The following is a 23,819-nucleotide window of genomic DNA, read 5'->3' on the forward strand; positions in this document are numbered from 1 at the left end:
TTCAGTTCTGCAAAATGTACAAATTCTGCTAAATTTATGTTTGCCCACTTATAAAGGAGTAGGAGTTGGCCCAAAATTACACCACATGGGTACTTCTGGTTTCTTCCCAAGCCACTGCCACTTTCCATCCTACATGCATTGTTCAAATTATTCAGCATAACTTTTTACTTCTTTTTTAACTGTATGATTCATAGTAGTCATTTCTAATAACATTCATTTCAAAAAATTTAAGCTTTACCAGGAAAAATTATTTAGTTTTTATGTTAAGAACAAATAGATGAAGAGTTATACAAAGGAACATGCTGAGTTATTTGTGGAATGAAATGATTCCCCTACACTGAAACTTTTAGGCTATAAGCCTCTTTGTTGTTGTGTGCTGTTCAGAAAGCCACAGAAAATTTGTTTTTTCAGAGTACAGCTAATTTTCTAAACATACATGAACCTCATCTATCAGTGGAGAGTCCGAATTGGGTTATCTACAACATTAAGGAAAGGATAGATTGCTACTCAGTATGGAGGTGACATGTTGAGTTGCAGACAGGCAGACAGCCAAAGCCTTCTTCAGAAAAGAAAACATACACACATTCTGACGAGCGAGCACACCTCACACACAAATGAGGAGTTGAAGCTGCTGGAGATACCAGTCATGTGTGGGAGGTATGCTTGCTTGTGTGAATGTGTGTGTGTGTGTGTGTGTGTGTGTGTGTGTGTGTGTTTTCTCTTTTCAGAAGAAGACTATGGCCGGAAGCTATATGCGTAACTATCTTTTTGTTGTACCTCTCTGCTACTCATTGTGTCATCTTTATGGTGAATAGCTATCTGTCCTTTTCCTAATATCGCTGGAATCTCATCTACTGTGTTCATCAATTCACTGATAAACAAATTAGATTGTTCTAGAAAATGTTTGACACTATATTTTGGTCTGTTTCGTTTTTTCAAAGCTGCCTGTCTGTGACATGCTGCACCCCTCCCTCACACTTCTCTCTCTCTCGATTTTCCCAGTTGCTACACGACACACAACCGAAGTATTAGACTTCGCTGCAGCCAACAGCAATAAGTTCTTTTCTTTGCCACATAGCTGACAGTTACGATAATTTACTGTTGGTCTTGGCACAGTGGAACCTGCAGAAAGCTCAATTGTTTGTGTACATGCTGTTGCTGCTCCTATTTCACATATTTTATTGTTATAATCTGTCATAATACAGGCTGTTTCCTGCCTCATACTAAGGGCATCTAAGACTGCTCATCAAAATCTCTGCATAAGGCCCATATGTTCCATATAGTCTTTCTAGTTTAGCTTTTAGTTTCACTAAACGTGTGACCTAACTTACATCTAGCTTTTCTTGTAACAATTGCCTTATAGCCCTCCTGGCAGATCTTGCTTCCAAACATGCATTAATGCTATCTGTATGAGTCTGCTTTCCTCTAAAGAAACTATCTTAGGCTCTTCTCCTATTCCAAGTAACAAGTCATTCAGTTCCTTGGTTGAATCACTGGTGTGTTTACATGCACATTTTTATCTTTACTTTTTACTTGTTGCTGTTTTCCAGTTTCCACAGTATTTCCAAAATTAATATTATAAAGTGCAGAATACACATTTTCAAGTTCAGCCTGGAGGGCACCAATCTTTCTTCACTGTTCAAAACTTCATATATTTTTCCAGCACGATCTGTACTCCATGGGGAAACCTCGTCAAGTGTGGGGTTTTATATTCCCAGCTGTAGGCACCCCAGAGAAAGGCTACTGCTTAATCCTCTGATGGAACATTCAGATTGACCAGTTCTTAATCTTGTGTTCATATTAATTTTTTTAATATCTTGCTGCACGTGGACTGATATCAGCAGATGAATTTCTGGTTGTTTTTTTTATGTTTTTGTTTGTTGTATTATTGTAGGTTTGTTGTGACATAACTTGGTTGTCATTGCTTGATATATGGGTTATTTACGAGATATTATGAGTGAAAGATGTATTCATTTTTTCTGGAATATATACACTTTGCACTTTAAAAATACAAACATATGAGTCATCTTTCGGGCATGCATCCAGGACAAAACTTTTCAGTGTGCTTGTAGCTTGTGAAAGATGGTAGCAGGCGGACATCTAAAAGTATAAATTGGTAGCTGCGAATCTAATGCTTTTTCTTCAAATTCCTTCATAAATAAACTATCTACCTTTGGTGAGAGAGAGCTATCCATGCCAATAGCATCAATCTGTTCATAATATTGATTATCAGATGAAAAGAAAATGGAAGTTAAACATGCTTAAACAATGCTGTTATATCGTCTTCAAACTTGCAGCTCTACCGGGATGAGTGAAAGATTATCTGATTTTACGAAAGTGAGTATTTGTAAAATTCCTTTTCAGTGTGCAAAAAGTACATAGGACAAGGATGCATGCCTGAACAATGATGAGATATTCTATCCACTGTGGGAACTTCAAGAAACACATTACTGTAACTTTATTTTCCAGGGATGACCCAAGGTTTCCAACAGTTAGAGGCATCTTGCGTCATGGTATGACAGTAGAAGGACTGAAGCAATTTATTGTGGCCCAAGGCTCATCCCGATCTGTCGTACTTATGGAGTGGGATAAAATATGGGCTATTAATAAAAAGGTGAGTTTTAAACAAGCAAGTGCATTTATTATTGGTGTCGTTATCCCCCAGGAAAGAAAAAGAAAGGAAGGGCCATATGTCATACACCAAGAGTTTGACTGGCAGTAACAAATGTTTGGTGAAAGAAATATTACACCTGCACTGGAGAATAATTGCAATTGACAGTTCAAGTTACGTTGGCTCTACTGTAATAGCAATGTTGCAACAGCAGCCTCTATACACGTAACATACGATATGGATTTTCGTTCCACCTTGTAAATATAAGCTAATGAGCAATAACAATTAGTTTTTCAGTTGCTACCTCAATGTGACAGGAAAGAAAGAACTACATAATACTGCAGATATAAGTATAACAAAGCACACACTTTCCATAATGGAGTGAAGGAAATACAGGAAATAAGCATTTGATAGTGACCAGTATCTTGAAAGCAATAGATTATGTAGTTTGCAAAAGTAAACAATAACTGAGATAGCAACTTCTCATTCTAGGTTTTATTATGACAGTGATGCAACAAATAACCATTATTCATAGCTTTTTACTCACCAATTTATGGCGACAGAGGTGCAGTTCTGTCCAGTTCCCCATTGTCACTGTTGTCAGAATCTTCGCCAAAATTATCCTCATTGTCATTACCAGAAAGGCAAATCATCAGCTGTTCATGGTCACTGATGATACTTTCATTTTCTGTGCTGCTCAAGTAAAGTTTTCGTCATGCTCGACCTTTTTCCACCATGAGGCATCCACAGTCTCAAGAGCCTGTAGGTGTCATAAACTTATTTTCTTTAACAAGCTAATATAGCAGAAGCTTTGTCATGCTCGTATCCACAGCAATATTTCGTGCTCGTATCCACAGCAATATTTCGCGCCTGTAACCATTGCATTGTAGCTTCTTTGCAGTCGTTTGTGGTTGGGCCTTTGGTCAGTATCACTGAATGATATGGAGCATTGTCTGCTAGAATTGTTGTAGGGACAGAAAACTGTTTTAAAAGATTTCTGAACCACTCAACAAATGATGTGTGGTCCATGTCTTCACAGTAATCACCTTTCATTTTGGACCAAAGAACTAAACGTGCAACAGGAACAAAACCACTGTAAGAACCTGCGTCAGCCACAATCAGTCTTGTTCCTCTTCCCATCAGCTGATGATCACTGTTGCTTGGAGTGTCATCTGTCCAGCATTTACTGACAGCTTTCCTGGCATTAACTCGCATTTTGTCTAGCCACATTGTGGAATGAATGTCCTCCCCCACAAATTTGTGCAAGAATATGTTTCAAGTCATTGCATTATATGCCTTTTCTAACAAGACTTTGCATCCGTGTAGCACTTTGTAACAGAAACCAATACTTTTCAGCCCAATTTTTAGTTACATTTTCCTACCCCTGAAAAGTTCACTTTCTCTTTAATGACACTAGCAGCTTAGCTACGGTAGAATATTCTTTCCTGCTGTAGATAGCATAAATATGCCTGCAGATATCATCAGTCTGAAAAGAATCTATGTCGGTGACAGGGTGGAGCTGCTTTTTGTTTCCAGGTGTTGCTAAGAATACATTATCTGATCCACATACCTTGTGATCATTACGGATGACATCTACATCTCTCAGCTTTTGCAGCAACACTCCCTTACTACTGTTATTGCACTAATTCCAAGAGTTTTTGATGTGGATTCTACTACTTCATCTGCAGGAACTGATGGCTGTCCATGACTAATTACCTATCCTTTCTCCTGCTTGTAAAACTCAAGAGCTCTCCACAGTAACTCCAGTGCCTGGCTGTTTAGTGGCACATCTTGATGCAAAGGATTGTCACTAGGCGAACAAACTCTTTTCTGTGGCATGTTTTACATATCAAAAACGTGGTAGAAACCAACCACAATGCAATTGTGTCTGTACAACAAAATTTATTGATCCAAAACATACAATCTATTAAAATTCTTTGAAGTAGTTCCTTGAGCAGTGATACACTTCTTCCAGCAATTGCCCATGCCTGGTACACTTTCTGGAAGGTGGTGACTGGAATTTCATTTAGAGTATGTGTTGCTGCCTTTTGGATGTCCTCAATGGTATTAAAAGGGTACCCCTTCATCTTGGTTTTGATGCACAGAAAAAGGAAGAAATCTGATGGTGCCATGTTGGGACTGTAGGGCCACTGTGACATTGTTGCCAAGTAGCACTTCCCTAGGATCTCCTGAATCAACAGGGCATTGTAGCACAGCACGTTGTCCTGACGCAGTGTCTGTGTTGAAGTGGGCATATGTATTGGCCGGGTGATACAATCTGCTATTCTTTTTAACAGTCCAAGGTGGTAGGCTGTGTTCAGTCATTCCTCACGGTATGAACTCCAAATGAATCAAGTCTTTTGCACCGAAGCAGGTGATTAGCATAGTTTTCATTTTTGATTTGCTCATTCCTACTTTCTTGGGCCTGGGAGACATGGATGTGTGCCACTCTCAGCTTTGGGGCTTTGTTTCTGAGTCGTACACAAGAGCCCATGTCTCATCTCTGGTGATGACGTCATCTAAAAAATAAGAGTCTATTTTTCAACCATTCTACAAGTTCTTTCACGATCTGCATGGGAGGCATAGTTGTCATTTTGATACTGAACTGCAGCAGCATGCCTCTACAGATGCTTGTAGTTGTTTAGAGTTTCGTCAATAAAATAGGGACCGATGACGCACTTCTTGAAAAGTGCCTACTACACATTGACAGACCAAGGTCATTGCTTATCCACTTCCCTCAACCATTGTGGAGTTTCAGTTGACAGTTGGTACATATTGTGAGGATTTATTGCCCACAGTTTTTAAACAATGCTTCATCCACAAACAGCTGTCAACAATGGGGTAGATGGGATTATATACATTGGAATGTGGTACTAGCAGAACACTCGTTTAGCTTATCCCACTTGCACATTCAAGTTGGCTGGTAATGACATGGAGATTGTGTGTTACTCCTGGCAAAATATTGCTCGCATTTTTTTCATTAGTTGTGGTTCTTTTTCATTGATGGGTTTTATTCTTCACACTTCCAGTTTCTTGAAATTTTCCTAATTATGTTTGCAAAGACGGATTGTCAGGGCTTTCCCTTCCAGCCTACAACTGCACTGCTTCTCTGACAATTTGATGATATTGAATATGCACAGAAACCATATACTCCTATTTGACTATCGTTTGCAATGTGGAAGTCCGAATAGCTTCATGAGCAAGTTGTCTGATAGCTATTACAGCAATGTACAGATCGAAGGGCTTCAAGGTCCTAGGTGAACATACAAACCATACCTGAGGTAAGTATTTATTTACATTTGATACTGTATGACGGACATGTGCGGGATGCTTTCACCTGATGGCAGGACAATGGTTTGTGGTGCTGTTGCCTTGTTACAAAATTCCATAAAAGTTATGTTGTGAAACCCTCTTCAAATCCTGTATCCAATGCCACAGGAAAAAACACGTATTTCTGTTTTTAAGAGAAGGTGATCTCTTAATTTGGCAGTTATAAACATTAAAAATTACATGCATATGTTAGAATATTTGCCACATTGTCCACTACAATTTAATGAAAACTGCACCTCGATATAATTAGTCTTTTTGGATACATGTGTTGCCTTTCTTAATTGTCCCACACTGTTTACTAAAATATTTCCACCAAAGTACGGCATATAAATTTTGAATCTCGCACATCACATTCTGTTGTTTTATTTCCATTGCAATTTATACTCTGCATGCAGTTGATGTAAGTTCCTTTTTTCTAACCATTTGTGTCTTTCATGAGAAGTATATGTATGTGGTATAATACAATTTTTGATCATTATCCACCATTAATGTTCTGTTTATTTCATTTTCCAGGTAATAGATCCAATTGCCCCTAGATACACAGCTGTCTTGTCAGAGGGAGCTGTAAATGTGAAAGTAAATGGGGTAATTGAAGCACCACTGATTGCGCAGAAACACCCTAAGAATCCAGATGTTGGTTCCAAAACTGTTTGGACAGGACCTAATTTGATAATTGACGGTGAGGATGTAAATCTTCTGAAAGAAGGAGAAAATGCTACATTTATAAACTGGGGAAATCTGATGATCAAGAAGATTAACAGGTCAGTTCCATTGATACTCTAAAATATTTGTCAGTCTAGTATGTCTTGTATACATAGAACCATTATTTGTGTGAAAAAGTCCGCAGCTCGTGGTCTTTTGGTAGTGTTCTCGCTTCCCCCGCATGGGGTCCCAGGTTCAATTCCCGGCGGGGCCAGGGATTTTCTCTGCCTCGTGATAACTGTGTGTTGTGTGTTCATCATCATTGACTCGCAAGTCGTCGAAGTGGCGTCAGCTAAAAAGGAATTGCAATACGGCGGCCGAACTTCCCCGCATGGGGCCTCCTGGTCAACAATGCCATACGATCATTTCATTTAATTGTGTAAAAAAAATGTTTATTGAAAATACATTAAACAAAACCACGTAAATGACTTTTTCGATTTTCTTGATTTTGATTAGTTGTATTCAGATCACGTGCTGTTGCTGCTATAAAAACAAATTTTCAGCTCTTAATCATGAAAATGAAGCTCCAAGAATATCACTTAAGCCAAACAAGGTAGAGAAAAGGTGTAAATTCCACATATCTGGTGTGGTAGAAAATCTGTGGTACCTTCACAGATGATGCTGTTGTCTGTAGGGTGGTTGCAACACCAGCAGACTGTAACAAAATTCAGGAAGACCTGCCGAAGATCAACGATTGGTGCAATACCTGCAGCTGTCAATATATCTAAAAAACAAATCTCCACATTTATACTCTACTTTCAAATTAGTAGTAAGTTCTTTCTTTGTGAAAATATCACTTTGTGAATCAGTGTGCACTTGCAACACCTGAATCCTTGTCCCAGAACTGATGCCTAACTCTGAGAGTTACATGAAGAGTAATAACAATGTATTGTTGCTCTGCAGTCATACATTTATGTTGCAAACGCAGGGGCTGGGTGTTTGTGTTGTCCTCATTTCATCATCATTCATGAATGTGGTGAGATTGGACTGTGTAAAAGGTTGGATCTTTACACGGGCGCTGATTATCGTGCAGTTGAGCACCCCAAAAGCCCAACTTTATCGTCATTATGTTGCAAAGAATGAGATTAAAAATAATTTGTATTTTTGTTGAAGAGACAAAGTTGACATAAAATGACTGGTGAATAAGTTTCTGTGTGTTTGTTAACTACTCATCGTTTAAATATGTTGTGTGCTGTCGGTTGAGCAATGTTGCTTAACATACCCCTGAGATGCTACAGATCCAATCCCGATAACCTACAGGGAAGGAAAGCTCTGTATAATATCACGCAAATTTAAGGGAAACCATGTTACACAATGGATAACACCTAATTAAATGAAAATTACTAGTGGTGGCCCAATGAAGCATGAAAGTATTGGTACTGCACTTCACACAGATATGATGCTGTTTTCTATAGGGTGGTTGCAACACCAGCAGCTTTTGAAATTAGAAGTTGAAGAAAAATGCTGAGTATAATATGGGTTCACAGGACAGGCATTAAATCACATGGGAGATAAAATAAATTTATAGCACTGCTTCACGGAAAAGAATGGGGTGGTTGATAGGATATGTTGTGAGGCATTTGGTAATAAGCTGACAAGAGACTATAGGTACGAACTACAGCTTTGACACAAGTTGGTGTACACATGGAAGCATAGCATGGAACTATATCATGGATACAGCCAATGAGTGCAAAAATGATTATTGATTTAAAGAAAGATCCCCAGAGAAGAGAGAACGAATACAAATACTTTCTCCAACACACGTAATGGGTGCTAATAGCTGGCTGTGAATATTAAATCTGTGCAATGAAACCCCAGTGCAAATTAGTCAACTTCATGCCCCTGTCGCTTCAGTGGCTGCATCAACGGCATGTGCTTACCACTCTTGAACGGTGCAAGTATGCAACATAGCTGGAAGTTCCGTGTCCAGCTCGACTTCTGCATTTTGCTCCAAGTCGGAGACATCTCTCTCTCTCTCTCTCTCTCTCTCTCTCTCTCTCTCTCTCTCTCTCTATGAATATCTTCCACAGGTGTCTAAGGTGAAGTGCGTTCTCGACAGCATCCCTGAAGGTAGTCTCCTCTTCACTCTCCCTACAGCAAATCTTTTCTTCAGTGTCCTTGGAACAAGCACGCTCTGACTTTCCTCTAAGAGAATTGACTGGTTCTGTCATTGTCAGAATCTCACCATCCAATTGAAGCAGACATTGCAAGTTTTGACAAATAATAATTTTATAAACAAATTCTTAACTGCTTGGATTCTGTAATGCAGACACAGGGCATCTCTGTGCACTCTTATTTAAATTGCTGCTGCCAAGCACATCGGAGAGAATTGCACTAGCCCCTTTGTGTAAATAATGAGGCCACTGACATTAGGGTACACATTAAAACAAATATATTTTTGTAAGTATTACAATACAAAACTAATTATCATGTGGCATTTTTTTAAACTCTTGAGGATGTACAGTTTCCATTGCGTTGCACTCAAATTGTTTACTGATGAATCACTGTCATGATCAAAATCATTGCCACTCCTATTTTCACTTAGACAACCCTCCAAATGCTCCACTGCAATCTCTTCCTCAGAAAGGACTGTGCTTAAAGAACTAGCCATTTCATGCCTACTAACACGAATGTGATAAGTACAACCTGTCTCTCAACACAACTGCTACACACAGGCTTCCCTAGATGGCAGTACTGTGCAGCATTGATGCCTAGTTCGGGTAGGTTTAAGAATGACACATCTGAGAGCTCTGCAGAAGATCATGTCAAATGAGGCTCGACATTGGAGTAGAAAACAAAATTTGCAATGTCGAGCACCACTCACTGCTGGATTTAAAGGATTAATGAGTTCCTACTCGTGGGTATTTTGTCATGGTTAACGTATAGTAGTTTAGTACAGGAAAGAAGGGAGAAATTCTGTGACAGATTTCCAGTCACTGCCAACTAACATCTTGCACATAGACACACATGGCGAATCGCCCCTTCAACCAAAATAATTACTGTGAACCATTCACAGGACCCCTTACTAGAATTTTAACAAACATACCTGTGGACCATGGTAGCATCCAACAGCTCTGTTTTTCCACCTGGCATGGCAATATACAAGAAGTCTTGTATATTTAAGACTTTGTCTGGCTGTGTAATCCCCCTCACAAACAAACTTCCCCCTCCCATTTTTCCAAATACCTCAGAACACGTGCTATCAGCTGACCTATTTTTTCATCAAGTAGTGCCATAAATTTATTTTATAAAGTTCCTGTACCCTTTTTGTGTGTTCTTTGAGAGGCCTTGTTCCATCTATACAAACAAGCTATGTAAACTCTTTCATTTCCACGATACTTAATGGCTGTAACCTAGTAATTATAGTATTGACTTTAGTATGATTATATTTAAATACATGTGATAAGTTTTCTTTTAATTTTTAAATGAAAATGTATGCAAAATTTTTCAGACAATGGAATGTCTTGGATGAGGTAACAACAATAATATGGAAAGGGTAACTTACTCGCCACATGAGGAGGCACTGAGTTGCACACAAGCACAACTTGGCCACATACTCACTGTTTCCTGGTGCTGGAACCGACTGACAGTCAGGCTCCAGCATTCAAGAGACAATGCCCGTGTGTGTGTGTGTGTGTGTGTGTGTGTGTGTGTGTTCCATCTTTTTCTTGTGCTTGCCTGTCTATCCTTTACATATTTTTAAAAATTTTTACTTATTCCACATATTTCAGGACTATTTCTCCCTCATTCTATTGAAAAACATTAACATGCCATTCCTTATCAATGCATTATGTATTTTTTGTTTTTCTGTCATTTTTCACATCCCTGTGGAATTCCTCTCCCTGAGTATGGAAAGAACAATGCATCTAATTTGCCATAATGTGTTTATACACTGGAAAATGCAATAATTTGTTGGCTCCTTCATCTCTTCAGCACAAACGGCGAAATAACTGTGGAAGCTGAACCAAATATTGAAAATAAAGATTACAAAAAGACAGCAAAATTAACATGGTTGGCAGTGACAAGTAAAGCACCCTTTGTACCGTGCACATGTGTCTACTTTGATCATATTATTAGCAAGGCCATTTTGGGAAAAGATGAAGATTTCAAGGATTACATTAACCACCAAACAAAGGTAAATGATAATTACACATATCTTTTGAAATAGTGTTGTATTTGGATTGATTTACCATTGTTTTTCATTGTAGACAGAAGTACATATGCTGGGTGATCCAGAATTAGCTTTTGTGAAAAAGGGTGATATCATACAACTTCAAAGGAAGGGCTTTTTTATATGTGACAGGCCCTATAGACCACCAAGGTAAGAATAAAACATCTGCTTTCATTTTTCTACAGTGATTATTTCATTCTTACAACTACTTTCTTATATTTATTTTTTTATTTTACAGTGTATATACCAGTGTTGCAGGTCCTATAATATTATTTCATATTCCGGATGGTCATACAAAGGATATGCCTACTGTTGGAAAACCAAAGAGTTCCAAAGTTGACACCAAAAAGGTAATACATTGAACATATCTCACTGTCCACATGGAATGTTTACTTGCTTCCTTTTTTTTTTTTTTTTTTTTTTTTTTTTTTTTTTTTTTTTTTACAATTAAATTACCTATAGTTAAGGTAAAAATGGCAAAGCTGTCATCGGTTTAAATACCATAGTGCTCTACTAGTGTAAACGGTAAAACTGTCATCAACATGAAGACTGGTTTAAATTCTGCAGTGCTTTACTTGGCATGATCCTGTGTATTACAGCCCCTGTCCAGGCATTCAGATTTGTTTTCTGTTATTTGCACAAATGACTTCAGGCAAATGTTAGGATGGTTCCTTTGAAAGGACAGGACCATCCCCAATGCGACCTTGTGCTCCATCTCTAATGACCTTGTCACCAATGATACAACAATCAGAATGTTCCTTTCTTCCTTCTTTAAGTAAGTTGTTACAAATTGGATGCAAATTTATGCTGATCCAACATGACTAAAGGAGTAGTGCTCAATTTAATAAAAACCATTAATAGAAATTCAGAAATATGGAAGTAAGTATTTTTTGTGTTGACCAGAACATAGAACCAAGTGCTTATGATTTAATATTGGAGAGTGTAATATTTATTGTAACAGTGTACAAGTCCCTACTGGGTAACAGCATAATTTTCATGAACAATTTTGATGCCTTATTGTGCTTTTTGTCATACAGAAAGAAGTTATTGATTTGTGGTAATTTTAATGGTACACTGATTACACTGATAATGTGTACAAACAACAAACAAAAGTTACACACACACACACACACACACACACACACACACACACACACGTATTCTGTGGAAATGAATCATCAGAGCATAATGCATAGTAGTCACATTACGGAGTGAGGGGGCGCAGTGGTTAGCATACTGGACTCTCATTCAGGATGACGACGATTCAAACCCGTGTCCAGCCACCCTGGTTTAGTTTTTCCATGATTTACCTAAATTGCTTCAGGCGAATGCCGGGATGGTTCCTTTGAAAAGGCACAGCTGATTTCCTTCCCAACCGTTCCCTAAACCGAGCTTATGCTCCGTCTCTAATGATCTCACTGTTGACGGGATGTTAAACACAAATCTCCTCCTCCTCCTCAGATAATAACAAAACAGTGGAAGATTTTAGGAAGAACTTATTTTGATGGGGGGGGGATTTACAAGAGACGCAGTGCCTGCTCTACATTCAACGTAGTTTTTTTTTTTTTTTTTTTTTTTTTTTTTTTTTTTTTTTTTTTTTTTTTTTTTTTTTTTTTTAAAAAAAAGCAGTTTTCCCAGCAACAAAAATGCAGTCCTAAGAAGTGTCCATCTCCTGCTTCTGCTTTTGTGGCCTCTTTGGACCACTTCAGTCGATCATTTTCTGATAATCCATGTCAATAAGTTTTCTTTCGGATTTGCCCAGTACATTTTCTTTTGCTCTGATCTTTTTCGTCATTGCTCATATGCAAATAACCTTTTTATTGTACATTGTTTGTCATTGTATGGTGTAATTGTTATCTTTATGTTTTTCAGTTTCATTAAATTTTCTGTTTTGTTTTGCAAATCATCCAAGGTTAATTATCTCTCTTTCATATTGTGATTTCTTGTATCCATCCTACTTATTGTTCCATGTTACAAAGTTCCACTATAATTTTTCATGGTAATCTGGTGTCTGGTTTCCTCACAATGTGACCAAAATAAAGAAATCCTTCAGTATAGTATCTGTAATGGGCTTCAGATCGCTGTTCACCACTTCAGTTGGCACTATCCGCCATTGTCCATCTTTTTGATTTTCGTATTTTTGTGTATTCTAGTTATTTTTCTCTCTTACTGTTAAGATTTTGTCAACTCTGATTTTCTGAGGGACTTTAAAAAAGATTTGACTTCCGTATGTCACCTCTGGTTGAATCACTGCCTTTTGATGTTTTAATTTAGTTTTTCTTATTGTATGTAGACCATGTTAATTTTTGAACTTTTATCATTTTATTAGTTCTTTCTCGCCATGCATGTTTCTCGTCAGGTTGTATGTTATAATTTCTCCTAGGTATTCAAATTGTTTCACTATTTTTACTTTCCTTGTTTACTGTTAAGTGATTGATTGCTAGTGCATCTGTCGCCATTACCTCAATCTTTTCAAATGGGATCTGGAATCCCATTCTTTGTGCTATATTTTGTAGTCTTGTTATATGATTTCTGGATTCTTGAATGTTATTAGCTAGTAGCACTAAGTCATCTGGCATTTTAAGTTTATTTGACATTTATTGGTTCCAGTTCGTAAGCCTGTAGGACTTTCCTTGCACCATTCCGATGTCGTGTACTCCAGAGCACAGTTGAAAAGTAATGGCGCGATAAACCATCTCCGTGGCTTAACCGTGTTGTAATTGTAAATGGCTCAGATATTTCTCTTCTGAACTTTGTTAGATTTTGTGTTTGTTAGGCTTAATTTTATCATTTTTATTAATTTGGAATGGAGTCCAAAATTTCTTAGTATCTTCATCATTGAAGATCTGTGGATACAATCATAAGACTTTTTGAAGTGTTCAAAGGTTAGAGCTTGTTGAATTTTGTCTGGATTCGACTCTTGGCTGGGTTCTATTTTCTCCACTCAGAAACTGGGTGGTTGTGTCATCATCATTTCATCCTCATCGACGTGCAAGTCAACAAAGTGGCGTCACCTCTAAAAGACTTGCACCAGGCAATCAGATGTACCCGCCAGGAGGCCCTCACCACATGACATTTCATTTCTATAAACAACGATATGGGATTGAAACGTTCCCTTCAAGATGAAGAGTTCCTGTTCTGATTACGTTTTTTTAATAAATTCCTGCCTCATTGTCACACTCCTCTTAGTGAACTACAGCAAACTAATACTGATGCAGTGAAAACTGTCGAATATGTATCTTACTTTGCAGTATCTGTCCACCATGTTAGGGCTTTACTTAACACTGACTGTCATTGGGAGGTTTCGCAGAATCAAGAATGGTGTGTGCACAAGACATCTGTGATCACATCAAGTTTCAGATCAGTTATCAATCCATTTTTAATGATCAGTTAGTGGCACAGCTGTTTGAACTGCCATTGTTTTCAAAACCAACAAATTGTTTCTCAGAAAAAGAACTGAAAGTAATTTTTAATTTGTTTCAGTTACATCTTGAAATGGATTTCATGAAACCATCAAATGTTTTGACCTTAATGAATTTTCTCTATGAAACAACTTTCCTGAATGTTTTGAACCACTGCAGATTACAGTGACTTTTCCAGTGATGACTGGAGAGGCATAATGTTGCTTCTCAACATTAAAACGGCTAAAAACCTTCGTACAAAATACTGTGACAGACTTACATCTTTTGTGATGCGTTTTCTTGAAAAAGAAATAGTGAATCTTCCAAAATTCAGTGAAATGGTGCTAAAGCATTTTGTAGCACAATAGTGGAGACAAACAGCTTTCCCCTGTAAACAAACTAATTAAAGGAAGCAAAATGTGCGTTAATAGGTGATAAGAAGCAATCCCATTGTTGTAACTAGCTTTTTAGCCTGTGAAACAAAGTCTTGAAAACGGGTGGTAACATGTTTCCCCACCGACATAACTTTTCCGATAGTTTAGCTCAACAAACCATACTAAAAATGATGCATTATGGGCAAATCTTTAATGCGGTGTATCACTTGCTACATATTTTCATAACACACAAGTATAAATATGAAAACCAACAAATATTGTATGTTAGCTTCACAAGCATTTAAGTATACCTGCAGATGTTTAATATTTATTGACAATACTAGTTCGTCAAATAACCAATAAATTTACGTGACCTCACATCAACAATAATAGTGACCAAAATTATCAGTTGACAACGCAGTTTCACAAGGTTAAGATGTCAAACACCCAAAGGAAAGCTTGTGCTGCAGTTATATTAGCTATAGCTTGCAAGCAAGAGAAAACAATGCGAGTACCAAAAACACGCAAAGAAATTAAGAATTAAACTATGTAACAAATAAGTCAGCTAAGAGTATAAGACTTGCTGCTGGCAGCTGCTTATCCAACGGCGGCAGGAAGCACACTGGCTGTGACCAACCGACACTGGCCGTTCAAAACAAAAACAGAAGACAGACGGCTACGCGAATTTACAATATTCAGGTACTAAAACGCCATGCTACAACTCTCAAATACTATAATACGCCCGAAATTTATGAATTAAATGATGCAAGTACCAAAAACACGCAAAGAAATTAAGAATTAAACTATGTAACAAATAAGTCAGCTAAGAGCATACAACTTGCTGCTGGCAGCTGCTTATCCAGTGACGGCAGGGAGCACACTGGCTGTGACCAACCGACACTGGCTGTTCAAAACAAAAACAGAAGACAGACGACTACGCGAATTTACACTATTCAGGTACTAAAACGCGATGCTTAAACTCTCAAATACTGTAATATGCCCAAAATTTATGAATTAAACAATGCAATTACCAAAAACACACAAAGAATTTAAGAATTAAACTAGGTAACAAGTAAGTGAGCTAAAAGTATACGACTTGCTGCTGGCAGCTGCTTATCCAACGGCGGCAGGGAGCACTTTTAGAATTTTACACTTTGTCCAATGCTGTTCTAATTTGTTGATCCCTTCCAAATAATAGGAATTACCCAAGTCTGCAAAATAGCTATTAGTTGCTGCAATCACCTCCTCGATTGAATAAAATCTTTGTCCTGGCAGCCATTTCTTCAAATTGGGGAACAAATAGCAGTCCGAAGGAGCCAAGTCTGGAGAATAGGGGGGATGTGAAACGAGCTGGAATCCTATTTCCAATAATTTTGCAACCACAACTGCAGAGGTGTGTGCTTGTGCATTGTCGTGATGGAAAAGGACTTTTTTGCGGTCCAATCACCAGCGTTTTTCTTGCAGCTTGGTTTTCAAACGGTCCAATAACAATGAATAATATGCACCTGTAATAGTTGTACCCTTTTCTAGATAGTCGATGAGGATTATCCCTTGCTAATCCCAAAAGACAGTCGCCTTTTTGGTGCAGATTCTCCCTTGGTAACCCATTGTTTAGACTGTTTTTTTGGTCTCAGGAGTATAGTAATGTATCCATGCTTCATCCACAGTGACCAAACAATGCTTAAAGTCCTGCGGATTCTTCCTGAACAGCGGCAAACCATCTTTGCAACACTTCACACGACCTCGTTTTTGGTCAAGCGTGAGCAATCGCGGAACCCATCTTGCAGATAGCTTTCTCATGTCCAAATATTTATGCAAAATATTATGTACCCGTTCATTCGAGATGCCCACAGCACTAGCAATCTCATGCACCTTAACTCTTCTGTCATCCGTCACCATATCATGGATTTTATCAATCATTTCTGGAGTCGTAACCTCCACAGGACATCCGGAACGTCCAGCATCATTTGTACCCATATGGTCACTCAGAAAATTTTGAAACCACTTATAAACTGTTCTAATCGATGGTACAGAGTCACCGTAATGTTTATCAAGCTTCTTTTTAGTCTCCTGAGGCGTTTTGCCTTTCATAAAGTAATGTTTAATCACCACACGAAATTACTGTTCGTCAATTTTTTGACATCACTCAACTTCCTTGATTCACATGAATGCCACACACACAGAAATAGACCAATATGGCTGAAACTTGGTGTGCATTCTTTCCAAAGATGCTACTAACTAAACATGACCTCGATATGTGCCGGTGGTGCCACCTCTCGGACTTTGCATGGACTTTTCCAACGCTCCTTGTACTACTTTCGGGAGATCAACAGAGAACTCTCTGCAACACTGCTTACTTTATTAATTTGAAATTTTTTTTATAGGTTTGTGAATTACATAGCAGGTTGGAAAAACTCTTCCACTTTTAAAAATATGTCATACGTCTGCAATATGTATGTCAATTTCACCAAATTACCACAAGTTGTAAAAGATGTTTTACATTAATTGCCTGAAAATATCCTTGCTAGGCAATTAAAATTGCTTCAAAGGTTTTCATAGAATTTTAGTAATTGATTTTGCTGATATCACAGAACTAAATTTCGACCATTTGAGTGACCTGCCCATCACCAGAAATCTCAAATGTTACGGTACTCCTAATCTCTCGTCGACTGTGGTTGCCTCTCTCATTAACATATTTTATATATTTATTTTATCTAATATTGACATTAATAAACATATTTTATATCTTTATTTTATCTAATATTGACATTAATAACTTGTCCTACGCTGCAGGACTCGTTGGAAAATAACTTTTGGGCCCGTGGTGGGGGTTTGTTGGGGACGGCCAGCTCGTCCCACGCATCCCCCGATCGGACTACGACTGTGGCTGCCCGGGATACTGCCCACATTGACGCTGATCCCTCACCTGTGGTAGAGTGGGAGGTCATCTCGAGGTGTGGCAGGGGGCGAAAGACATTCCAGAGGGCTGAACAGAAGGCCTCACCAGTTTGTCTGACGAACCGGTTTCAGGCTCTGTCTCAGGCTGATACGGATCTTCGGCCGGACATGGCTGCTTGTCCTGTTCCAGAGGTTGCCCCTCAGTCTGCAAGATCCGGGCGGTCGCAGAGGGTGGGCTTACTGGTAGTTGGGAGCTCCAACATCAGGCGCGTAATGGGGCCCCTTAGGGATATGGCAGCAAGAGAGGGGTAGAAAACCAATGTGCACTCCTTGTGCATACCGGGGGGAGTCATTCCAGATGTGGAAAGGGTCCTTCCGGATGCCATGAAGGGTACAGTGTGCACCCATCTGCAGGTGGTCGCTCATGTCGGCACCAATGATGTGTGTCGCTATGGATCAGAGAAAATCCTCTCTGGCTTCCGGCGGCTATCTGATTTGGTGAAGACTGCCAGTCTCGCTAGCGGGATGAAAGCAGAGCTCACCATCTGCAGCATCGTCATCAGGACTGACTGCGGACCTTTGGTACAGAGCCGAGTGGAGGGTCTGAATCAGAAGCTGAGACGGTTCTGCGACCATGTGGGCTGCAGATTACTCGACTTGCGCCATAGGGTGGTGGGGTTTTGGGTTCCGCTGGATAGGTCAGGAGTCCACTACACGCAGCAAGCGGCTACACGGGTAGCAGGGGTTGTGTGGCGTGGATTGGGCGGTTTTCAGGCTAGATGGCCTTGAGCAAGGACAGAAAGGGCAACAGCCTCAAAGGGTGCGGGGCAAAGTCAGGACATGCGGGGACCAAGCAGCAATCGGTATTGTAATTGTAAACTGTCGAAGCTGCATTGGTAAAGTACCGGAACTTCAAGCACTGATAGAAAGCACCAAAGCTGAAATCGTTATAGGTACAGAAAGCTGGCTGAAGCCAGAGATAAATTCTGCCGAAATTTTTACAAAGGCACAGATGGTGTTTAGAAAGGATAGATTGCATGCAACCGGTGGTGGCGTGTTTGTCGCTGTTAGTAGTAGTTTATCCTGTAGTGAGATAGAAGTGGATAGCTCCTGTGAATTATTATGGGTGAAGGTTACACTCAACAACCGAGCTAGGTTAATAGTTGGCCCCTTTTACCTACCTCCCGACCCAGCGGCATTAGTGGCAGAACAACGGAGAGAAAATTTGGAATACATTTCACATAAATTTTCTCAGCATGTTATAGTCTTAGGTGGAGATTTCAATTTACCAGATATAGACTGGGACACTCAGATCTTTAGGACGGGTGGTAGGGACAGAGCATCCAGTGACATTATACTGAGTGCACTATCCGAAAATTACCTCGAGCTATTAAACAGAGAACTGACTCGTCGAGATAACATCTTAGACCTACTGATAACAAACAGACCCGAACTTTTCGACTCTGTAAGTGCAGAACAGGGAATCAGTGATCATAAGGCCGTTGCAGCATCCCTGAATATGGAAGTTAATAGGAATATAAAAAAAGGGAGGAAGGTTTATCTGTTTAGCAGGAGTAATAGAAGGCAGATTTCAGACTACCTAACAGATCAAAACGAAAATTTCTGTTCCGACACTGACAATGTTGAGTGTTTATGAAAAAAGTTCAAGGCAATCGTAAAATGTGTTTTAGACAGGTAAGTGCCGAGTAAAACTGTGATGGACGGGAAAAACCCACTGTGGTTCAACAACAAAGTTAGGAAACTACTGTGAAAACAAAGAGAGCTTCACTGCAAGTTTAAACGCAGCCAAAATCGCTCAGACAAACAGAAGCCAAACGATGTCAAAGTTGGCGTAAGGAGGGCTATGCGTGAAGCGTTCAGTGAATTTGAAAGTAAAATTCTATGTACTGACTTGACAGAAAATCCTAGGAAGTTCTGGTCTTACGTTAAATCAGTAAGTGGCTCGAAACAGCATATCCAGACACTCCGGGATGATGACGGCATTGAAACAGAGGATGACATGCGTAAAGCTGAAATACTAAACACCTTTTTCCAAAGCTGTTTCACAGAGGAAGACGGCACTGCAGTTCCTTCTCTAAATCCTCGCACAAACGAAAAAATGGCTGACATCGAAATAAGTGTCCAAGGAATAGAAAAGCAACTGGAATCACTCAACAGAGGAAAGTCCACGGGACTGACGGGATACCAATTCGATTCTACACAGAGTACGCGAAAGAACTTGCCCCCTTCTAACAGCCGTGTACCGCAAGTCTCTAGAGGAACGGAAGGTTCCAAATGATTGGAAAAGAGCACAGGTAGTCCCAGTCTTCAAGAAGGGTCGTCGAGCAGATGCGCAAAACTATAACCTATATCTCTGACGTCGATCTGTTCTAGAATTTTAGAACATGTTTTTTGCTCGAGTATCATGTCGTTTTTGGAATCTCAGAATCTACTATGTAGGAATCAACATAGATTCCGGAAACAGCGATCGTTTGAGACCCAACTCGCTTTATTTGTTCATGAGACCCAGAAAATATTAGATACAGGCTCCCAGGTAGATGCTATTTTCCTTGACTTACGGAAGGCGTTCGATACAGTTCCGCACTGTCGCCTGATAAACAAAGTAAGAGCCTACGGAATATCAGACCAGCTGTGTGGCTGGATGGAAGAGGTTTTAGCAAACAGAACACAGCATGTTGTTATCAATGGAGAGACGTCTACAGACGTTAAAGTAACCTCTGCCGTGCCACAGGGGAGTGTTATGGGACCATTGCTTTTCGCAATATATATAAATGACCTAGTAGATAGTGTTGGAAGTTCCATGCGGCTTTTTGCGGATGATGCTGTAATATAGAGAGACGTTGCAGCATTAGAAAATTGTAGCGAAATGCAGGAAGATCTGCAGCAGATAGGCAACTGACCCTTAACATAGACAAATGTAATGTATTGCGAATACATAGAAAGAAGGATCCTTTATTGTAGATTATATGATAGCGGAACAAACACTGGTAGCAGTTACTTCTGTAAAATATCTGGGAGTATGCATGTGGAACGATTTGAAGTGGAATGATCATATAAAATTAATTGTTGGTAAGGAGGGTACCAGGTTGAGATTCATTGGGAGAGTCCTTAGAAAATGTAGTCCATCAACAAAGGAGGTGGCTTACAAAACACTCGTTCGACCTATACTTGAGTATTGCTCATCAGTGTGGGATCCGTACCAGATCGGTTTGACGGAGGAGATAGAGAAGATCCAAAGAAGAGCAGCGCTTTTCGCCACAGGGTTATTTGGTAACCGTGATAGCATTACGGAGATGTTTAGCAAACTCAAGTGGCAGACTCTGCAAGAGAGGCGCTCTGCATCGCGGTGTAGCTTGCTGTCCAGGTTTCGAGAGGGTGCGTTTGTGGGTGAGGTATCGAGTATATTGCTTCCCCCTACTTATACCTCCCGAGGAGATCACGAATGTAAAATTAGAGAGATTCGAGCGCGCACGGAGGCTTTCAGACAGTCGTTCTTCCCGCGAACCATACGCGACTGGAACAGAAAAGGGAGGTAATAACAGTGGCACGTAAAGTGCTCTCCGCCACACACCATTGGGTGGCTTGCGGAGTATAAATGTAGATGTAGATGTTGATGTAAAAGGAGACTACGTCGAAAAATAAAAAAGGTTTACCCCAAACATGTAAGTAGTTTTTATTTTTGCATGGACTTTTCAAATGCCCCTCGTATATACAATGTTTATCCTTGCATAGGCCTATTAATATTGTTCTGTGTTAAAAGACTAGTTTGAAAAAGTTAATCTGAGACATGATAAATCCAACACAAATTGAGAACGAGAACTGTGCACACTAACTCCATATGGCTGGTTCACGAAGCTCTGTCAACTTATGAATGGAGAATGTTATCATACCGTCAATACTGGACCTCAGACATTCATTATGTATTGACAGTATTGAGAATATTTTGAGGGCCATCAATACTACTCTTCAGTATTTATAGTATTGAAAGTATGTCAATACGAACCTTCAGACTGTCAGTGTATTGATGGTTTGACAGTATTATTGAAAATGCGAGGCCCCCTTGAATCAACATAGTGGCTGCTTAGTCTTCTTCTTTCTGCCAAGACCTGTGACATTACAGAAAAATCTGTATCATCTCACAAACTCATAAAGATCGCAGATTGAATACACACTAAACATTAAAGATAGCAAGCTTAGAATTGAAAACACAAAAAAACATTAAGCATTCAGCAGTGTATTTTGGCATTAAAGATCTCACCAAAATGTGTCATTCAGTATGATTTGTTGTGGTAAAGTTTTGGAAATATGACATCAGCAGATAAATATGCTATCCGTAGATCTTATGTAGGAGTGAGCTTTTGACATTATTTAGTAATTGATTATAAAATGGAAAGTAGATAGAGTATGTAATCTTTTGGTTAGAGTGTGATATGGACCGCCCCTGAAATCTTGATTGCAATGACACACAGAGATGTAGCGCATGCAAGATCTGGATTATTTAGTTTCGATCAGTAAATGTCACAGCCTGTGGGGATGATGATGATGATGACGATTTTAATGGTGAAGAATGACATATCTATGTGATATAAGAGATCCTGGTCTGGAAATGCCAGTCTAAAGCTGAAAGTAAAAATCATTCTGATACATCTGACAGCAGAATACATGTACCAGTAATGTTGTAGCTAAGACTGTAGGGAAGACAACTTTCAGATGTGGTATTATGAACCTAAACAAGAAAAAAGTCTAGTAAGTATGAGATCCAAAATGCCGTGAGCACTTGTTCATTATCACTACTTTGGAACACATCTCCCTTTTACTGAAAAAGCACTCATAACTCATGAGATTTGCATTTTAGAGTCCATGTTTACAAGACCTTTTTCTTTGTTTGGTCCATACTACTACCTCTGAAGTTGCCTACCATATAATCTTAGCAACAACAATACTGGTACAGATATTCCACTGTCAGGTGTATCGGAACAATTTTCACTTTCAATGTTTGAGTTATTCATTTCCAGACCAGTGACCCTTACATCAAATTGATACATTTACCCATCTCTATATCCCTGAAACTTTGTAATGTCATAATGGAATCATGTTATACATTGCTGATTCGGCCGTCTTCTGTTCCATACCATTTTATCTTGCCTTCAAAATACACTGGTCGCCATATGTTCTGCAGTTTGAGCATTATGGGACTTAACATCTGAGGTCATCAGTCCCCTTGCTGTACTACAACTCCCTGCTCTCCAGTGACAGTTCCTATTGTAACATCTGACTCAGTGTTGTTTTTAACATATTCTCCACTAGCGGCTCGTGATGTTTAACTTGACTGTTGACAGACATGCATTATTTATGTACAAGTATGACTACTACTTTCTGATTCTTTAAAACATTTTTAAGTGCCCTTCTAAGTTTGAACATGGTTTTCTATATTGTACCTACTACTTATTTCTGTTTTAACATTTCGGCCATAAGTTTTCACCTTCTTATTTGCAACCTTTTTCTTAATTATTTTTTTCAGTCACTCCTTTTGTCTGCTGACCATCCAACCATGAATCCCTGCTCATTCTACCTTCGCCCATTCTGCTAACTCTCCTTTGCCATAGAAAAACTCCAGTCTCACAACCTCTCTCCAAAATCTTGTCTCATACATTATATCCCACCTAATGGTTTTACAATTGAAACTGACATCACGGGCTGTCACGAACCTAGTCCTTCATAATCATACAATCCAAGCCCAGACCAAACTTGACAGCCTCCTTTTGCAAATTTCTTTTACACTGTGACCACAATTTCTTGGCTGCCATCACTGCAACAGAAACTCTTGCTCTTCAGTAGTTGAAACAGCATTCCTAGTGCCATTTGATGAAGCTGTCCCAGCCACTGCTGTCATATGCATTCCTGGATTACCTATAGCCAAGAAGGGATGTACCTTCCACGAACAATACGAGACTGGAATAGAAGGGAGAACCAATAGAGGTACTGAAGGTACCCTCCGCCACACACCGTCGGGTGGCTTGCAGAGTATGGATGTAGATGTAGATGTAGATACCTCTCTGATCCAACACCCTCCTTCACCAGAAAACTGCTCATAGCTTCCCAACATTGCCTTGCTGAATTACTCTACATCTCTGAAACGTCCTCCACCCTTCGTAAAACACGCTGATCCAGAAAATCCATCCCTTAACACTGTTGCCAGTCTTTCTGTCAAACCTCTGATGCTTGCAGAAGTCTCAGTACACTCTAAAGCCTCACGATTGTCCCAAAACCTAAGTTCAACCATGTTAGACTTTTAAAGGACCTTGTTTCTT

At 39.3% G+C, this 23,819-nt stretch overlaps 1 protein-coding gene across 1 annotated transcript in view; it reads left to right on the forward strand.

Moving 5' to 3' along the window:
* The window catches only part of LOC126175327 (bifunctional glutamate/proline--tRNA ligase), a 251,607-nt gene that overhangs the window by 90,453 nt on the left and 137,335 nt on the right, over positions 1–23,819 (forward strand). The window contains exons 9-13 of the mRNA XM_049922047.1: positions 2,470–2,614; positions 6,455–6,702; positions 10,577–10,778; positions 10,852–10,964; positions 11,053–11,164. Coding sequence (XP_049778004.1) covers positions 2,470–2,614; positions 6,455–6,702; positions 10,577–10,778; positions 10,852–10,964; positions 11,053–11,164 — 820 coding nt within the window. The remainder of the gene's footprint in view (positions 1–2,469; positions 2,615–6,454; positions 6,703–10,576; positions 10,779–10,851; positions 10,965–11,052; positions 11,165–23,819) is intronic.

Source organism: Schistocerca cancellata, chromosome 1, assembly GCF_023864275.1.
Source record: "Schistocerca cancellata isolate TAMUIC-IGC-003103 chromosome 1, iqSchCanc2.1, whole genome shotgun sequence".
NCBI lineage: Eukaryota > Metazoa > Arthropoda > Insecta > Orthoptera > Acrididae > Schistocerca > Schistocerca cancellata.